The sequence below is a fragment of the Motacilla alba genome, chromosome 17, assembly GCF_015832195.1.
Source record: "Motacilla alba alba isolate MOTALB_02 chromosome 17, Motacilla_alba_V1.0_pri, whole genome shotgun sequence".
Classification (NCBI taxonomy): domain Eukaryota; kingdom Metazoa; phylum Chordata; class Aves; order Passeriformes; family Motacillidae; genus Motacilla; species Motacilla alba.
The window spans coordinates 5,853,572-5,871,253 of record NC_052032.1 but is presented as its reverse complement, the minus strand read 5'-3'; the positions used below and the strand labels follow the sequence as shown (position 1 = coordinate 5,871,253).

The following is a 17,682-nucleotide window of genomic DNA, read 5'->3' as shown; positions in this document are numbered from 1 at the left end:
GTTAATTCAACATTAAAAAAAATGTATAGAAACATAAATATGCAAGAGGCCCACAAGAAGTGATCAACAAAGGCATGGGGCTGCCTTTAATTTACATCAGGGAAGACCACGGACCAGGATTTCTGGCCCGTTAATTAAGATTTCAAAAAGGGTAGAAAACTCCTTTTCCTGCAGTTGTAATATACCCTCTTCATTATGATTATGTCCCATTAATTTCAACAAGCTCTTCATAGCTGACATTCTCCCTGGCACTTCAAGAAGTAAAATAGCATTAAAGTCTTATTATTTGGAAAGAAAGAGAAAATATTTACTGCAGGAGCTCAGTTCGTCGCAGAAGACTGCTATGAGGGAGCATGAGTGATTTACTCCTTTCATTATTCAAGTTAAATAAATCTCCTCCTTTCCAAGCTATTGAATGTAGAGTTATGCTGGCAGAGTGGATTACATTTGATCTATGTACCATGACAAGTACTGAAAATTGTGGGCTTCATTGCTGTATTCACCCACTCCTTCCTGAACAGGAGAAAAAAGTGTCAATACACGGAGCAGCCTTTGCTCTGTGCCTCAGCACAAGAAAGCACAAAGCTGCTCTGGAGCTGGAATGAGTGTGGAGTCTGACTCCATGGAAACTGAGATAAACTCCTTTTAACTCTCTCTACTAATGATCAGGGTGTGGCATGAGACAAAAATTTTCCTATCCATGAACATTTTATTTGCATATATCCGAGTTCATGACAGGCTTGCATTAATGCTAACAGAGACTCGTTTTTTTAATTTTTAAGCATAGGGATGAAATTTTAATCACTGTGGAAGAATCAGCCAATCTGATTCAGTCTGGTTTCTCTGTCGTTTGAAAATGAAAGTATTTAAATCCATTGTAGTCATTTCAGGAGAGCAAGAAGATGATTTTCTTGCCTTGCTCAGCAGATAAGCAGCTCTGATAGCAACCCACAGGCTTTAGTCTGGGTTTCACAGAGTTTGGGAAGCTGGTAAATGCTGCAGGAACTTGGACAATGTTTAGGAGGTTCTGCTCCTCACTGGGATTTCTGTTATCTCTTCATCACAGCCTACTCACACCACACCCCAACACAGCCAAACCACCACAGAAAAATCTGAAAAATGAAACCCCACAGTTTCCAACCACAGCTCAAAGTACAAGGAGTTGTTTTGTTTATTTTATAGCCCACTTCATCTGTGGACTTTTCAGCAGACCCAGGAAGACTCCCCATGCAATCAAACCCTTTAACTTTACATTTAAACCTTTCAAGTTCCTCATTTTAGCCCTAGAAGCAGCAAGATGTTCGAGACCATCAATAGCAGCAGAGGTACCACCACAACTGTCACCTAAATAAGAAACCAAAGACTGAGTTTCTAGCATGTTTCTCCAGGAAATTTAAGAACGAAAACCGTAATCATGAAGGAAAGTTTTATTTTACTTGTAATGCCCACATCCTAAGATTAAAGATATTTTTTAAAAATTAGCTGCAAAGAAAAAGATAAAAGCAAAACAAGAACAGATTTTTACACCTTTAGGAAACCAAGAAAAAAATAGGCACAAGTTTACATTCATTAGTTTCAGATATGGCAAAGGAATGTTCTACTAAAGAGGGATAAATAAAATCCTGCTTTCCCACTTCCCTGTATGAGACAACACAAGTCATGCTCTTCAAAGCCACACTGATCTTGTAGATACAAGGCAGATTTTTCCTCATAATTTTTTTATTAATGTGCTTTAAAGACCGTAAAGACCCTCCTAGAGCCATTTGGCATAGTCTCTACATACATACTAAAGTACTGAGGATGTACTTTAACCTCTGGTGAAGCTTGTTAAAACCCCCACATAAAAAATGAAAGTCATGCATATTTTAAATTCTGTTTAAGCATCAGACACTATTGAGGGATTTTATTTCATTGCTGCTAAGCCACTTTAAATCCCCATCAGTGTTAAAATCTTGCAAGTGTCAGCCCAGGATGATTTAACCCCTTGAGAATAAGGGTCCATCATAAAAGAAGGTGAACATCTTATCTCAAGGGGTTCTACCCCAATACACAGCTGCTACTAATACTGAAGAATTTCTGTTGCTAAACACAATATGCTGGGGAAGGGGTTTTCTAGGGATCTCAGGAAGCCAGAGGGCAGGCAGGTGTTCCATCACACCCTTTAACTCTACCTGCAATACAGGTGAGTAAGAGTCACCTTTTGGGCTGGGCACTGCTCTGGGTGGGATCAGTGGAAGCAGCCTGAGGGCTGCATCCAAAGGACTTGAACACAGCAGCTGCCTGACACCACTGCTCAGGCCAGGGAAAGCTCCTTCCACAGGAACAGCTCCTGTCAAATCCCGGATCCTTGAAGTTCTTTTCAGACGCTTTTCTGCCTTTCCTCTTGAGCTACACAGGGACTAGAGATGGACAAAAAGCAGCGATGAAGTGAGGGGGAGGTGTAGAGAATTTTAACATCCATCCCAGTAAAGATAAAACCAGTTTGTCTCGGCAAACATCCTTGGCTGGTGCAGGACCAAGTCACTGCTGGTGGGAAAAGGCGGAGAACTCGACCTTCAAGAAGCTGCCGATGTTCCCGAGGCAGATTCCTCTTTACCTTCACTGGGAGGGCTGTGTAACCTACTTGCAATAAGGGCTAAGGAAAAGCATCAAGCTGTAATAAAACAGTCTTTCTTCATTTGATTGATAAGGAATTTACAATTTCTCAGCTTAAAAAGCCACAGTGCAAGTTAGTGTTTGCTTCAGGGGGACCCTGTTTCAGTATCCTCTCCCGCAAGGATGCAAAAGCCCAAAGTCAGCAGCCAGTGGTTTTGTCTGTACACAAAACAGGCAGGCTGCCCAAGAACTCAGGACAAAGACACTCAAAATAGTAAATAAATACACATAAACAACACTAAAAACGAAAAAAAAAAATTAACAGCACTGATTGTTTAGAATTACAGTCCATCTCATTATATTAATCTTCACATTTTAGCATATTTTTAACCACTATACAAAAGCTGCTGAAGTGACTTTCTTTTAAACCAGCCATACAGGAGCACAAAGCACTATCAACATTATTTTTTTTGGCAAAGTAACTTGCTTTCAGAATATACTATACTTTTGAATCACAGTTTACATGTAGCAGGTGTGTCATGCTAATACAACAGTCTCCATTTCTTTTCTTCCTGCACACTACCAGGAGCAAAACACCTAAGAGACCCTTCCTAGTTTCAACTGCTGTCTCTTAAAGCCTTCTCATAACAGTTGATTCCACGCAGCCTCACTTGGGGCAGCTGCTCCTAATTTTTGCCTCAGCATTGTCCTGTTTATTGCATTAATCTGGTTTCCAGGATAAGCCACATCAGTCTGATGTGCTTAGAGAGCACCAGATGTTACTGTGCTCTACACGCACCCCCCTGCAAACAACTCAGGAGCATTTCAAGGAATCACAGAACCACAGAAGGGTCAGGTTGGAAGGAACCACAGTGGGTCATCTGGTCCCACCTCCCTGCTCAAGGAGGGTGTCCCTAAAACACATGGCACAGCACATTTATCAGCTCTTTTTGCATCCTCCTGTTTACTTTTTTTCTCTGTTTATTTCCTTCCTGCTTTTACCAGCAGAATCCACATTAGATATCTGAAGAGGAAGAAAGCATTTGTATTCTCCAAGCCCACACACTGACTTTCCACTCATATGGAAACTCCAAATTCTTACATATTTTTTTTCACTTGCAAAAATACGTCCGGGTAAGCCTCGTGTCTTTCACCCAGAACAGGCACAAGGGGTAACTATATCATCTGGAACAAGAACAGTGAGGCTCATGTTTCTGTGGAAGTCCTGTCATTCTGAGAGCTGAACTTGGACCTGTATGTGGACTGAAACAGAAGAAGGCACAGGCTGGATCTCTACTTTTATCTATGGCATTGTACTCACAGAGAACTCAACAAATCATTGCAAACCTCAGTCCTGCAAGCCAGGACTGCCTCAAGTCAACAGCATGAAGCTGAGTCAGGAGAGGTTTAGGTTGGATATCAGGAAAAGGTTTTCTACCCAGAGGGTGGACGGGCACCGAACAAGGCTCCCCAGGGAAGCGGTCACAGCACCAAGCCTGACAGAGTTCAAGGAGTTTGGGCAACTCCCTCAGCCCAGGGTGGGAATGTTGGGGTGTCCTGTACAGAGACAGAAGTTGGGCTCAATCCTGATGTGTCCCTTTCAACTCAGCATATTCTGCTATTCTGTGATTTTTATGATCCACTAAGTCCAGCACGCTCCACTGCTGCTGTCCTACACGAGCATCCAGCTCAGCTCACATCCCAAAGCAGCCAGATTCCAGGTGCTGGCTGGGCAGTCAGGATCACAGCACTTGAGAAGCACTACCATACACACACACATCTGATCATTACCCAAAATTATGCTGTATTTCTTAGAACTGACAGACTGTAAAGAGTCATTTCCTCTCCAGAAGCTTGATCCCAGCTCTCCAACTATCCACATACATAACCTCACATCCAACATCTACACCTCTCACTACCCTGTGCACAACAGCAATAGGCACCACGTTATTACCCCTTCCCCCTGCTTGTACACACCCCACACCTCCTACCCAGCAAAAGCTGCTGCTGGCTCATTCTGAAATCCAGCAAGGCACTTTGATGGGTGTCAAAGACTTTGTGCAAGCACAGGCAAGATGCAAATCCCCCCGCTCCTCACACTAACCTGCCTTAGGGGCAAACATAAACCTCAGCAACCTCCTAAGCAAGGGTGACCAGGACACAGAGCTCGTCATCTGGTCTCCAAAGAGCAGCAATACCAAGGGAACAGACCAATTTCCCCAGAGCTTCAGACTCCTTACAAAAGTCTGCATTTTACTTCAGTGCTTTACAGAACTATTTCTTCCTCCCCAGGAAAGAAATCTTTGCTAGTCACATTGCATACGTTATCACACTTAAGGTACAAATCAGCAGTCATTAGTGTCTGTAGGAACACAGCAGAGAAGAACAGCAATAAAAATCCCAAAGCAAGCCAAGCCTCCTTGAGAAGCTAATGGTCAAGTGGAGAATTTACCAACAATTTTCCTGTTCCCACACACAATCGTAAACGTCAGGGATTCACCTCCGAGAAAACACAAAGGCAAAACAGGTACATACACTGATCTATTCAAGAGAATTGGCAAAAATCTGGGCCCGGGCAGTTCAGGACACAATCTGTATATGAAACATTGAAAGTAATAATAATGACAGGAAGGTGGAACAAAGAAGAAATTCAAACCATAACTTGGCAAGTGGTCCTGGATCCATCCCAGCAAACACTACTGGCTACAAAAAGCAGAAGGTCCCACCAGATTGCTGTGTTTTCACATAGTCTTGCTGCCACCGCTGCACTTTGCAGGTAGTTTTATCCATCTCTGGGAGGAAAAGGTCCTTGTACAAAAGTGTTTTCCTCCACTGCCATCAGATGAGCTCCTCCTTCAGCGGCTCGGTTTCCCCAGGAAGCACGCCGTTCATCTCGGGGGAAGTCTCGGTGCCCAGATATCCTAAGAGGATCTCGCTGCGCCGCCGCGACAGCTGCAGAATGTCCTCTGCCAGCAACTGCACGGTCGTGTACCTCACGTTGTCGAAGTCAAACATGTCCTTCAGATACTGCACGATCTGGTGCTGCAAGAAAAGGAAGGTTACGGTCAGACCTCCATCACCCACCGGTACCAGCCACCAAGAGCACACATCAGCAGCTTTAAGCCAGCAGACAGGAGTCCCACACAGATGAGGCACACAAAAACCACCTTACCTTGAAGAAACTGCAGACTTCAGAAAGCTGCTGCTTGGGCCCCAGAAAACCAAAGGCTAGAACAGGACTGACATGCTCCGATACGGAGTAGAAATGAGAGATAAAGCCATCTGGTACCTGTCACAGGGAAGGACAGAATTAGTTGGTCTTCATTCTCAGACAGAATTAGCAGCTTATTCTGTATCAGCCACCAACTTCCCTGCCAGAAAGCTTCAGTAACTGAAGTTAAGAGCTATTTGGAACATCTCTTCCTGCAAAACTACGTTTATCTTTCAGATCCCTTGAAGGATGACTAGAGCTTTTTATCTTCATGTTTCTAAACTGCTCTTTCAAGAGGAAAATGAACAGAAGAAAATGAAAAGCAATCACCAGCCAGCCTTTATAGCCTCTATTTATAATTTGCTGACCAAGCCAGGAAAGGACATGCAAATATCCAAGGCAGTGTTACTGCATGACAGCACCAGTAGAGCTTCCAATTCTCTCATTTCTTTCTGTGCCATCTCAGGAGCCAAACCCTGTGGTACCAGCTGGCTGTGGGATTGAGCTGAAAAATTGCCAGAAGCCACAGACCTTGTGGCAGAACCAGGGTTGTGAAGTTGTGGCTTCCTGTTTCCCTGCTCCATAAACTCGTCTGCTGTGATACTTTAGGAAGTCACAGATGTAAGTGAAACTCATCAAGTAATGGCTAATTAGCATCAGCACTGGGGAGTGGAGCAGTGCCTGAACCTTCCTTTTGCTGCCAGCAAGGAAAGCACAATTCAGGAGCAGTCTCTTGTTGCTTGGGGTCTGTGGCCATTCCTACAGTACTGTGAGCAGGGAGAGGGAATTCCAGAAGGCAGCACTGTCATTTGAATCCTCACATTAAGAAAAAGGGAGAATAAACTCAGACTGATTCAATCAAATACTGGCATAGCACTGGAGCAGTGACTGCAGGACCCCAGAGCTCTAAAGCATCACAAAGAACGTGACTCTGTTCAGTCTTCTACCACTTAAGATTTCGCACTTTGTCAAGATCTATGTGTTCTCTTTTCAGCCTCAAATACATTCAATTCTTTCCCTTTTGATTGATTTTGCTTACCATCAGAAGCCTCCTTTTTGCTTTCAGAACTGACCAGCATGCAGTTGCTAGAGCCTACAATTAACAGAGAGAGCCCATTACTTGGATTATTTTAAAAAACCCAAAGTTTACCAGCACATTGTCATCAAAACATCAAAGCAGTCACCCTTTTGTGCCAAAGCCTCTTTAAAATGACAAAATTAAAGCAAACTGGAAGCAGATTTAGCCACTTCAGATCCATTCCAGAGAAGCCGAAGGGTTTTTGAAGATTGTTAATATGATCTGACATAGTTGCCCAACAGCCCATGATCCCCTGTAAGCAGACAGCTGTTACAAAGTGCCATTTTACTCTCAATCTATCAAACTAATCAGTCTTAAAAATACAGCTGGGGGGCAGAACTAAAGGAAAGCTTTGCAATTTGAGCTTCAGTGTCTGCGGAGGTACTGCCAGAATGAATGGCCACATGCTAAAACCCACGTATTTTCCCCTATATTTTGGCCCTTTTATTCTCATTCATAAAAATAGGTGCTGTCATCTTTCAACATCTCCATGGCTTCACTGATAAAAGCCCCTAGAGCCACAAGTCTGGTTGCCAGCCAGATGCTTTCAAAATAAGGAGAGCTTTCCTGTAAACAATTTCCATGCACAAGAAGGCTGTTGTTTGGAACTTCAGGAAAGCGTGGCATTTATAAAGAGAGAATTCAGCTCAGCTGGGAAAGATGAGGTTATGCTCTTTCCTGGCCTTGGCACTGGTCTCACACTCACAGCAGCCCTCCCTGTCTCACGCACCGTCTCCTTGAAGCTGTCGGACAGCCAGCGGTTGCGCAGCACAGCCAGCACCGAGGAGGGAGGGTTCTCCAGATCCTCAAAGGCATCCATGAGGATGAAGTCCAGCACAATATCAAAGAAGCTCATGCACACCACCTGTCAGGGAGCAGAACAGTCTGTAAGGGGAACAGGTTTTAAAAAGAGAGACAGGCTCTTTTGGTTTGAAGCAAGGAGATGTAACAAGCTGAAGTCAATGTAATCGTATTTCCAGGGCAGGTCTTTCCCACCTGGGCCATTCCTGCATGTGCATTGTAATACAGTCACAGTGGTTTGGCTTGTAAGGGACTTAAAAACCATCCAGTTCCATCCCCTGCCACGGGCAGAGACACCTTCCACCAAACCAAGTTGCTTCAAGCCCCATCCAGCCTGCCCTTGAGCACTTTCAGGGATGGAAATTCCACCACCTGTCTGGGCAAGGATTATCTTCTATCTCCTCTGCAGCTCTGTAAAGACAATGTCTTTACCAACCCCTCTTCCCTCGAGCTCCTGCTGAGTGGTCGGCCAGGTCTCCTGCTTCAAGGCATAACGCAGCATCTCCTCGTAGCTTTCCAGGAAAGCTTTGGGATTCTGGAAGAGCAAAAAAAACAAACCAGAAGTTTTAACTACTTGGGTCTGAGCTGACATCAACATCACAGTAATCACCAGCATGCAAATGAAGTTTTCTTCTTCCAACACACTGGAAAAACTCTGAATTGGGATGGAGAACAAGTATCCCTGTGCTCAAGACACAGTTTAGTTGTTACACAAACTTCCTACCTTTTCAGCTTTTGTCATCAGTCCTATCATCATCTGCTTCCCAACCTCCCCAAAAAACAGCTGATTGCTTTCATCCTCCAGCAGCTCCTGCAAAGGGAACACAGATGTCTCCTGTGAGCACCTACACACCCTCAAATTCCAAGCTGGGGAAAAAAAAAAGGGCAGGACATGAAGCAGTGCAATGCTGCACACACCAGTGTTGTTAACCTTTAATAAGCTGGAACCTAGGAAACAAAACTGCACAGCCATGTGCCATGGAAACCTGGGAGCCTGGAGCCATTCTCACCTGGAATGCCTGCCTGACACAATGCAGCTTCGCCAGGAAATCCTGGTCACTGTAGCAGCCAAGGAGCTCTGTCCTGGAGGGAAAGGGGAAGAATTGTTTAAATTCCAGTTCTGATGTTGATTTTCCTACAACTATGGTCCCCTACAAACAAAAAACAAAATTCCCAGTCTGTGTATAGGAGAAAGGAACAGTCACATTCCCTTTACCCAGCTCCCTGGAGGAACATAGCACTTCTGCCAGGCTGGTACAAGACTATGCCAGCCTCCCAGAACAGTCACACTTCCTATCACTAATTTCCTGGGACAATTACTCTTTCTTAACATGCAAGTCCCTAAAATCTGGGGTTAATTCCCTGGGAAGGCTGAGCCAGCAGGAAGGATGCTGTGATTTTATGATCCCAATGAGTTATTCTGGTTATGGGGCTGCTCGAAGGCAGATGATGTGTTCACAGAGCCCCAGGGGACACCAGGTCCCACAGCTCCGGCTGGCTCTTCACCTCAGCGTCCGGCACGCGACCTTCCCTTCCTTCACCAACTGCAGAGCTTCTTCATATGCTGCCACTGGCTTGGAGAGGTGGAATGGGATTTGCTCAAAGGGGAGAGAGTCAAAGAGCTGCAGAGGTAACAAGAGACATGGGAAGAACAAAATGAGCTCATTAAATATTTGCAAACACACAAGCGAGTGCACACAAGCAAGGTGGGCCTTCTTCAGAGAATCTTCAGCTGGCAGAGTTTGTCAGTGACAATTGTTTCACGCAAAGATATTTCTTTTTTCACCAAAAGCTGTCTCAGCTCTGACAACACTCAATATTCCGTAAAATTTACACCACCAAGCCATCTTACATAGATAACAGCACTTTCCTAGCTGTTATGGCATGCCTTCTATAGTAGATAAGAAGACAACATGGAAGTGCTGGTTGGAAAAGCCTGCACCATCCCCTTCATTAAAACCTTTTCCTAACATCCATCATGAACCTCCCAGCCTGGGGTTGTTGCTCTGTGTTTGATCATCTTCCTCTCCCAAGATATGTTTGGCTGTGCTGCCTTTGTGCCTTCCCTCCAAGCCATTGGGCTGTGACACACAGGTGACACTTCAGTCACCTCTGCAGCAGAGAAGAAGGAATCCTCTGAAGCGGAGCTGTCCTCGTCATCCGTCCGCAGCCGCAACGATCCGTCTGCCAATGGAAGCATCAAAGTCTTCTCTGGAGGAGAGAAAGAAGCCACACATGTGTTGGAGTTCATGGACCAACATTCCTCTTAGCTCCTGTGCTCTCTTCCACTCCCACTTTGTCACTCCTTCACCTGGCTTATAGAAAGGACATAAACCCAGGCAGGAAATTGGCATTTCACTGCAGCCAGGTGCCCTACCCAGATCCAGCAGCACGCTGTCCGACGGGAGCGAGGAGCCAAACTCTTCCTGGAGGTGGTAGGCTCGGTGCAAGAGGGACTCCAGCTTCTCAGCAAACTCCCTTTTCTGGGACTCCTCCTGGAACACACAGAAATGTCACCCTTAGTTAGCCAGCTGGGCACAGACAGATTGGACTGCACAAATGCGGGAGGAAATTTTCAGTAGAAATGGGATTTGCAGTCTGCAGATTAAATGATTAAAAATAAAAAGAGAGAGGAGTCATTAATCCTACAATGCAGCTAATAATGCATGGGGAGGGAAGCTTCCACACAGCCTACTCAAACCCTCTGGCTTTTGAGCTTCACAATTTTGTTTTCCTGTTAAAAAGGGAAGAAAGAACTAAAGAACTTTAACCTGCCACCCCAAAAAACAGGTATTTTATTAAGTTATACACTATTTAAATCTCCTGCCTTTTGACTTTAGCCTAACTTCCAGGAGAAACTGCATCAGAAAACCTGTGTTGAATACAACAGGATATCCAGAACAGGATAACAGAATATTTAGATTAAGGTGCTGGCCATAAGCAAAGTTTGCTGTAAACAATAGGGGGATGGAAAAAAAAAGGTGTGGGGAAAATAAGACTTAAACAGCGTCTTGCCTTCATGCCCCTATGTCTGCATGAGTATCTCACCCAGAAGACAGAAGCATTAACAAGAAGCACAGAATCTATTTTCATAATGAATCAACTGGTTTTAAGGCAGTTTTAGAAACACTACAGGGCCCTTTAAAGAGAGCCAACAACAACAGAATCCAGATTTGCCTTGGATAAATATGATCCAGCACAAAAGACAAACGTCCCCACATACTTACTACACCAGACTCTGTTTACAAAAGGCTGGGAACACTTTTTTTTTTTCCAGTGAGAACTCCTGGAGAGTTCGGAGTTCAGCTCCTTTCACAGTCCTGAGTAACAGCAGGTTTTTTTAGCTTTCTGCCTGTCACTGAGCCATTCTAGTTTAAATCTCCTTTAACCAAGTCTTCCATGTGGAGTCCACAAGTCCCAGACAGCAAGGGGTGTCCTAAAATCCTGGTTTCTGTAGCTGCAGAGGCTGAGTGAGGTACACATCTCCCTGCAGGGACCAGGACCAGCTCCTACCCAGCTCCAAATTCCCACTGCTTTCCTCTTCCACACACACAGAGCTGGGCTCTGCTCTCCACCCAGCTCCCACAAGTGGCAGTGACCATCAAGATCTCCGTTTGAAATGCATTAAAAAGTTACAGAGACAACACTGCCAGCCAAAGCAGCGCTGCATTCATCACAGCCTTTTCTCACCACAGGCTGTGCCACGGGAGGACACGTGTGACAGTGAGTGACACAAGGCTGGAAGGTGGATGGAAACGCTGGGGAATGAGGGGGCGAGACGTATTAAAAAGAGAAAGAAATTAAAAACACCCACTCCCATTGCATAAGGAAACTGCAGATACAGACAGCTCTTAAACAGAGTCTGGCCTGACTCTGCCCTTAATTTGCTCTCCTTTTAACCTCCCACTGTTTACTGCTTCCAGCACCCAGGCTGGCCTTTCAGCATGGGGGGACCTACCTCTGAAATGTTCTCAGACATGCTCTCTTGCTGTTTGCTGCTGTCCCAGGGCACAGGGGTGCTGGTACAAGCACTGTCCCTCTGCCTGATGCTCAGGGCCTGTTCCCATTTCTGCAGGGCCTCCTCAAACAGCTCCATGCCTGGAAACCCAACCAAACACTGCTGTGAGAGTCCCGTGGTGCTCGGGAACAAAGAGATACAGGATGAGTCTTTGCTCACTCAGACAATCCAGCAAAGAGGGAAATCCCAAAATAAAGAATAAAAATATTCTGTTTCTTTCCTGTTTAAATATGGTTTACTTTGGATTAGAAGGAGAACATCCCCAAACTGGTTAAAGCATCATCCATGTTACTGCCAAAATACTGTTCTCTCCACAAGATGAGCCTGTTGCTCAAGAACAATATTCTGGAAGTAAATTATTCACTGACAAAAAAGGTTTGGGGTTTTTTTTGTAAGAGAAGATGGGATTTTTATTTGAGCTTAAGCTGAGAATGGAAGGGATCTTTCTGTTAGAGCTCTGCATTGAGCTGCTGATGCTCTGTGTCAATTCTCACCCTCTTCTTGCTCTCACAGTGATTAACAATCCCCCCAGAGCAATGTTACCCTTGTGCCTGCTCACCTTGAACATAGAGGCTTTCTGCACTGGAATCACCAATGGCTCCAGCATCTCCCATTGCCTGGGCCTCCCACATCCCTGGGGGCACTGGACTTGAGGAGTTGACTGCTACCATCTGCAGGAAGGGAACAGAGAGCAGCAAATGCCTTTTGAATTCTCTAAAGGTTAGAGATGCTGAGATCAAACCAATACCACCAGGCTTCAGCAAAAAGGCATTTTCCTTCCCCACGTTTGCCCTTGTGCTCCCCTGTATCAATGAGCACTGAAAGGAGAGCCCTGATGGAGGAAACAGCCCAGGAAATCTCCAAAGCAATCGCTACAAAGGCATCAGGATTTTGATGGAATGCTAACGTCAGCCCCAGCTGCCTGTACAAAAAACACTGGAGGTGGCAAGGAAGCAAGCACAGTCCAAACCAAAGAAACAGTTTCCCAGAAAAAATACAGCTGACGATGCCCCAGAGGGCAAAGGGAATCCTCACTCTCCTCCTTGTAACCAGACCCTCTCCTGGGAGGGCTGAGCTTACAATCCCCACAGCAGTGTCAGTTTGGCTTTGTCCAATTTCCCACCAGGGCATCAATGTCTTCTAAAGTCTGACCCAATAAAGTGCTGGATTCAACACTACCAGTGGCCAGCCTTTTTCTGTGGCTTACAGAAGGCTGTCCAAACATGGTACTAAAAAAAAGCTACAATAATCAGCTGACAGATGAATTCTTGTCCTGTCTCCATTGATCAATCCCTGTAGAGTGTTAATAAATCACCTTGAGATCCTGAACTGCAAATCATCAGTTCACTGCTGCCAATTCATTTACTGGATGGCAAAGAGGAGCCAGGCAGCAAATGAGAGCACAGGCAAAACAAGCAGCTGTGCAAAGGGTGAGCTGCTTTTTCCACCAAGTAATATAAAAACTGTGAGTACAGGGTCAGCTCATCTGCACAGAAACAGATGCCTCTCCGTGGGGATATCCCCACCCAGGCACCAGCAATGAGAAAAGGCATTTATTTATGGATTGCTTTTTATTAAAGAGAAACAGAACTTCAGTGATACAAAACCTGGACGGCATGTGTGTGAACTGAGAAGCCATGGGGGAATTACATGGATGTGAGTCCCTGTGGAGGGGAAAGAGCTGCACAGAGCTCGGTGCTCAGGGACACATCCCATCCCACCGCAGCTCCCCAGGGAACGCTGTGCCTGCCCGGCGCCGTGCCGGCACTGCCGCCTGCTGGAGACACGCTTCGGCCAGCAGGGATCCCAGCCGCTCCTGGTGCTTCAGCTGTACTAAAAACAGCAACGCCAGCATGTGCTGAGGCGTGCCGGCACCCAATAGCTCCTTTCAAAGGGGTGGTTTTTCCCCTCTCCTTGCCCCGGCATTGCCAAGCAGCCTCTGAGCCTGGGTGATGACGAGGGAAGGCTTTGCAGCAGCTCCCAGAAATTCATCTGTGTCCCCCCTGCTCCAACAGAACATTAGCTCTGAGCAATGGGGATGTGAAACAGGTCTTGAAGACACAAATGCTTCCAGTTTTGGTCTCACAAAAGGTGGACATAAGCACTGATGGCTTCTCCTGCCTGGTTAAGCCTGAATTACCTGTACTCATAGGCTGCTCCTTTGGCTTTGGAGGAGGTACAATGACTGGGCTGTGTTCTCACCCTGTGCTGTTTCCTGAACAGAGCTATCAGATTTTGGTAGCTAATTTGGTTTTAAGAAGCAAGCAAGCTGTGAGCAGCACCAGCACAGGAGGGAGGGGCTGCTGGGCCACCCAAACCCCCAGCACACAAACTCCTCATTGCTGTGAGACCCAGAAACAACCCAGCCTAACTCCTTGAGGGGGTCACAGAGAGCTCCAAGGAATCATGGCCATGTTCCACAGGGAATTCCTTCCTGAGACTCCTCCAGTTCTTTGGCCAAGGAACCCTGGAGCTCTTGGCCACAAAAGTTGCTGCTCACAGGGAACTCCAGACACTCAGTGCAGGGCTAACATCAGAACCTGCCCTACAATTATCCTGCAATCTGTTCTGCTCCATGGGCCAGCACAAGCCCAGGCACTCGGTGACCTTGTGACAGGTGTGTGCACTGACATCTCCCAGCCCTGCTAACCAGGTCCTTACCGAGGCCAGGCTGTGGGAGGAGCTGGAATGTTTGCTGGGCTCAATGGAGGAAATCCCGCTGAGCGTGTCATTGCTCTTGCTGCCAGGGCTCTGGACTCTCCTGCTGGAGTATCCTGCAGTTGGGAAGGTCACACAAAAACAGGATTTTAGGCCCAGGTGGCTGCAGAAGGGAAGAGGGAGGGGAACATCACCTTGTCCAGTGTAACTGTGAATGGGCAAGGCAGTATCCAATACCTAGAAATAAGGCACAGATCTCCTGTGTGCTCTGCTTTGCTCTGGTGTCAGTGGGGATCTGAGGCTGAGGAATGTATTCACTGCTTATGGACAGCAAGAGGCAAGTGGAAACAATCAAACAAAAACTCCTCTACCTTCCCTCGGGACAGGGAGAACATGGACACTGCTCCTTTGATTTTCATGTTTCACCAAACAAATGCTTAATCCCTAAAGTGCTTTGCTGAGGGCCTGGGTCAGTCTTACCCCTAAAATCAGTACAAGTGGTGAGGAAGCTGCCCAAGGTCTGGGAGTCACCACAGAGCTGGATGACACTCCCAGCTGCCCAGCCTGGCCCAGGCCACCCTCCCCTCCCCTCAGCTGAGCACTGACATCACGAGATCAATGCAGAACCAGGTCACTGCATGCCCGGGTCGTTATTGGGGCAGCCTGGTAAGGGTCCATAGGCTGCCCACAGGAAAGGGGATGGGAACTACAAACCTCAGGGAAAACATCAGGACACCTTTTGCTCCCAAGACAGTGAGCTCACAGTCTCTCCCTCTGCTCCCCAAACCCCAAACTCATGGCACTGCTCTTCAGAATTCCCACTTCATTCATTCCACACCACAGCCCTACACAAATGGCTTTGCTCTCCCCTCCCCACACCTCCCCATCGCTCCCCCTGTACCACCTCCTTGGGGATTTTCCCCTTTTTGTGAGGCCAACCTTTCTTCACGGAGGAGACCCTCCTGGTTGGCAGGATGGGCACTGTGATCCCTCCCAGTTTAAAGCCACACTTGTCCGGAGCAATCTGCTTCTTCCGGCGGCGCCGCCGCTTCAGCTGGTGAGCTGCGAGAGCCAAGGCCACCGTCCCCAGGGCTGTGGCAAAGAGCACCTTGCGCAGGCCTGGAGAGAGCCGCAGCTGAGAGAAGACAGACTTTAAACACAAAAGAAATGGAAGAGCAACAATGAAAAACCAATTCCACGGCCCTTTTAAAAACAAAATATTTAAAACAGTGTTAAACATGAAACCCCTTGGCTTTACCCTCCCACCCATGAAACACCCTCTGCTACACAACTAAGACATAGCAGCAGGGAGACTGTGGAGCATCATTTTGACAGGACCTGGAGAACCTGGTCTCAATCCTCACTGCCCAAACACGCTGCAAAATCTGCACACAGCCTGGCACGGATGCAATCCAGGCTACCCAAATTCAGCTCTGAAACCCTGGTGTGAAGCTGAGCTTCACCGCTCCAAGTGCTGCATCACTACAAGTGGGGAACACATTACTCTTCTTTAAAAGACAAGGCTTTTTTTAGAGCCTTTGATGAAGAGAAAGATTGAACCTGGGTGTTCTCTTAGGGAGGGATGTGGGAAGTGCTTTTCTCTCCTCTCCAAGCCCACTCAGAACTCTCTTCCAACACCCCAAACTCCCCCGGCAGTTCCTCCAATCCCCCAAACTGCCCGGGTCCCCCAGCACCACCCCACTGTGCCTCCATCTCACACAGACAACCCCAAGGAATGTGAGAGGAAAACCCTTCCTGCTCCTCATACCTGCCCAAAGGTCGTGTAAACGAACACGGGGATCTCAGCCACGGTCATCGCCAAGGCCTGCATGATGGACATTCCCTCTGTCCTTCTGAATGCCATGTCTGCACCAGGATCTGGGCACCTTCAGGAGCCACAACGGGGAAGGGCACTTGTGGATGCTGTGTGAGCTGCTCACAAAAGAATGCAACTTTTCTCTGACCTCTGGCTCAGAGTCCTGGAGTTGGCCTTCATCCAACAATTCTCCTCCTGTGGGAAGAGGGGGAAAATCAGGTGAGTGAGAGGAGCACCCGCCCTGTTCCTTCCTGCACTTCACAAAACACACACCGGGTCACTCGGAGCAGCGAATCTGAAATATCTTCTCAGCAGCAGCAGCAGCAATTCCTTTGTTTGTCCTACCAACCACGGGGACAGATTCCCAAACTGCTCTACAGCAGCAGCACCCTGGGATTTAACAGCTCCCAGAGATTTCTACATGCACCAGACCTGGCTGCACGTGGTTGGAGGGATTTTGTTTGCAGACCCCATAAGAAAAAAACTCCAAATTATCCCAAATAACCATACACACATTTTCGTTGCCAAAACTCTGCTTTCACACAGTTTTCTGTGCATCACAGCCCTGCTCAGGAGCCACCAGCCAAAGGGGGTTGGCCCAGGAGGTTTCAATGCTGCCAGCGGGGCTGGGCAGGAGGATGTGCTCAGGTCAAGGACAGAGCGGCAGAAGGCACTGATGCGTGACCCCAGAAGGCGGTGACAAAGCCCTGGCCCCGCCGGGCACCCTCCCCGCGCCCAGTGCCCCGAGCAGCTTAGGGAATGTTCTCCGGGCAGTGGGAGCCCGCAGGGAGCAGACACCGGCCACGGGCTCTCCCCACAAGGTTAAACACCGCGTCCTGCCCACAGCAGGGAGGAGAAGAGCAAAGTGCGAGGAATTTTGGGCACAGAAAGCAGCCTGGGGTTACCATGCCGGCAGAGCGAGCGCAGGCACCGAGGTACCAAGGCAGCCCCTCTGTCCGGCCATCTCCCCCTAGCCCTGCCCGCCGTGGGCACCCCGCGCTGGGAGTTCAACCCTCCGGCCCGGCGGGGAGCGTCCCACGGGAGCCCCGCACCTGCACTGCAGCACGCTGGGCCCTGCAGAAAGGGCTCCCGCACCCCCCGCAGCATCCCCGACATCCCCCGCATCCCCCCTGCGCCCTCGGGTGCCTCGCACCCCTTCTACATCCCCGGCCCCCCGCATTCATTCACCCCGGGGGCCTTCCCGTCTCCCCCGCACCCGGAGATCCCGCACCCTCCGCGCCTCCCGCCCCCATGACCGGCTTCAGCCGGGGGTCCCCTCTGCTTCCCCCCCACTAACGATGGTGTGGCCCGGCGGGCCCGGCTCCCGCGAGCGGGCGCGGGCGACACCACTCACCGCGGCGGGGGGGGCGCGCGGCCCCGCTCGGCGCCCTCTCCCCGCGCCGCGCGCCATGGCCGCGGAAGGGCAGCGTCTCCTTCCCCCGCGCCGCAGCCCACCCCGCCGAGGGCGGGGCCAAGCGGAGGTACCGCCCCCGCTCCCTTTCTAG

The 17,682-nt window shown here is 48.1% G+C and overlaps 1 protein-coding gene across 2 annotated transcripts; it reads right to left on the bottom strand.

The window, feature by feature from the left end:
- Positions 1–1,412: 1,412 nt before the first annotated feature.
- MIGA2 (mitoguardin 2) lies at positions 1,413–17,679 on the bottom strand. Of its 2 annotated transcripts, none has more exons than XM_038155951.1 (16): positions 17,532–17,679; positions 16,130–16,372; positions 15,301–15,511; positions 14,365–14,477; positions 12,263–12,374; positions 11,644–11,783; positions 10,063–10,180; positions 9,796–9,896; positions 9,192–9,307; positions 8,696–8,768; positions 8,410–8,496; positions 8,122–8,220; positions 7,615–7,749; positions 6,846–6,899; positions 5,768–5,884; positions 1,413–5,637 (listed from the first exon to the last, which is right to left on the bottom strand). In XM_038155951.1, the coding sequence occupies exons 2-16, from the start codon at positions 16,223–16,225 to the stop codon at positions 5,434–5,436; spliced, it is 1,776 nt and encodes a 591-aa protein (XP_038011879.1). In that variant the 5' UTR covers positions 16,226–16,372; positions 17,532–17,679; the 3' UTR covers positions 1,413–5,433. The 2 variants fall into 2 exon arrangements, with proteins under 2 accessions (XP_038011879.1, XP_038011880.1); XM_038155952.1 differs by having other exon boundaries at positions 5,434–5,637; positions 15,301–15,496.
- Between the last annotated feature and the right edge of the window lie 3 nt (positions 17,680–17,682).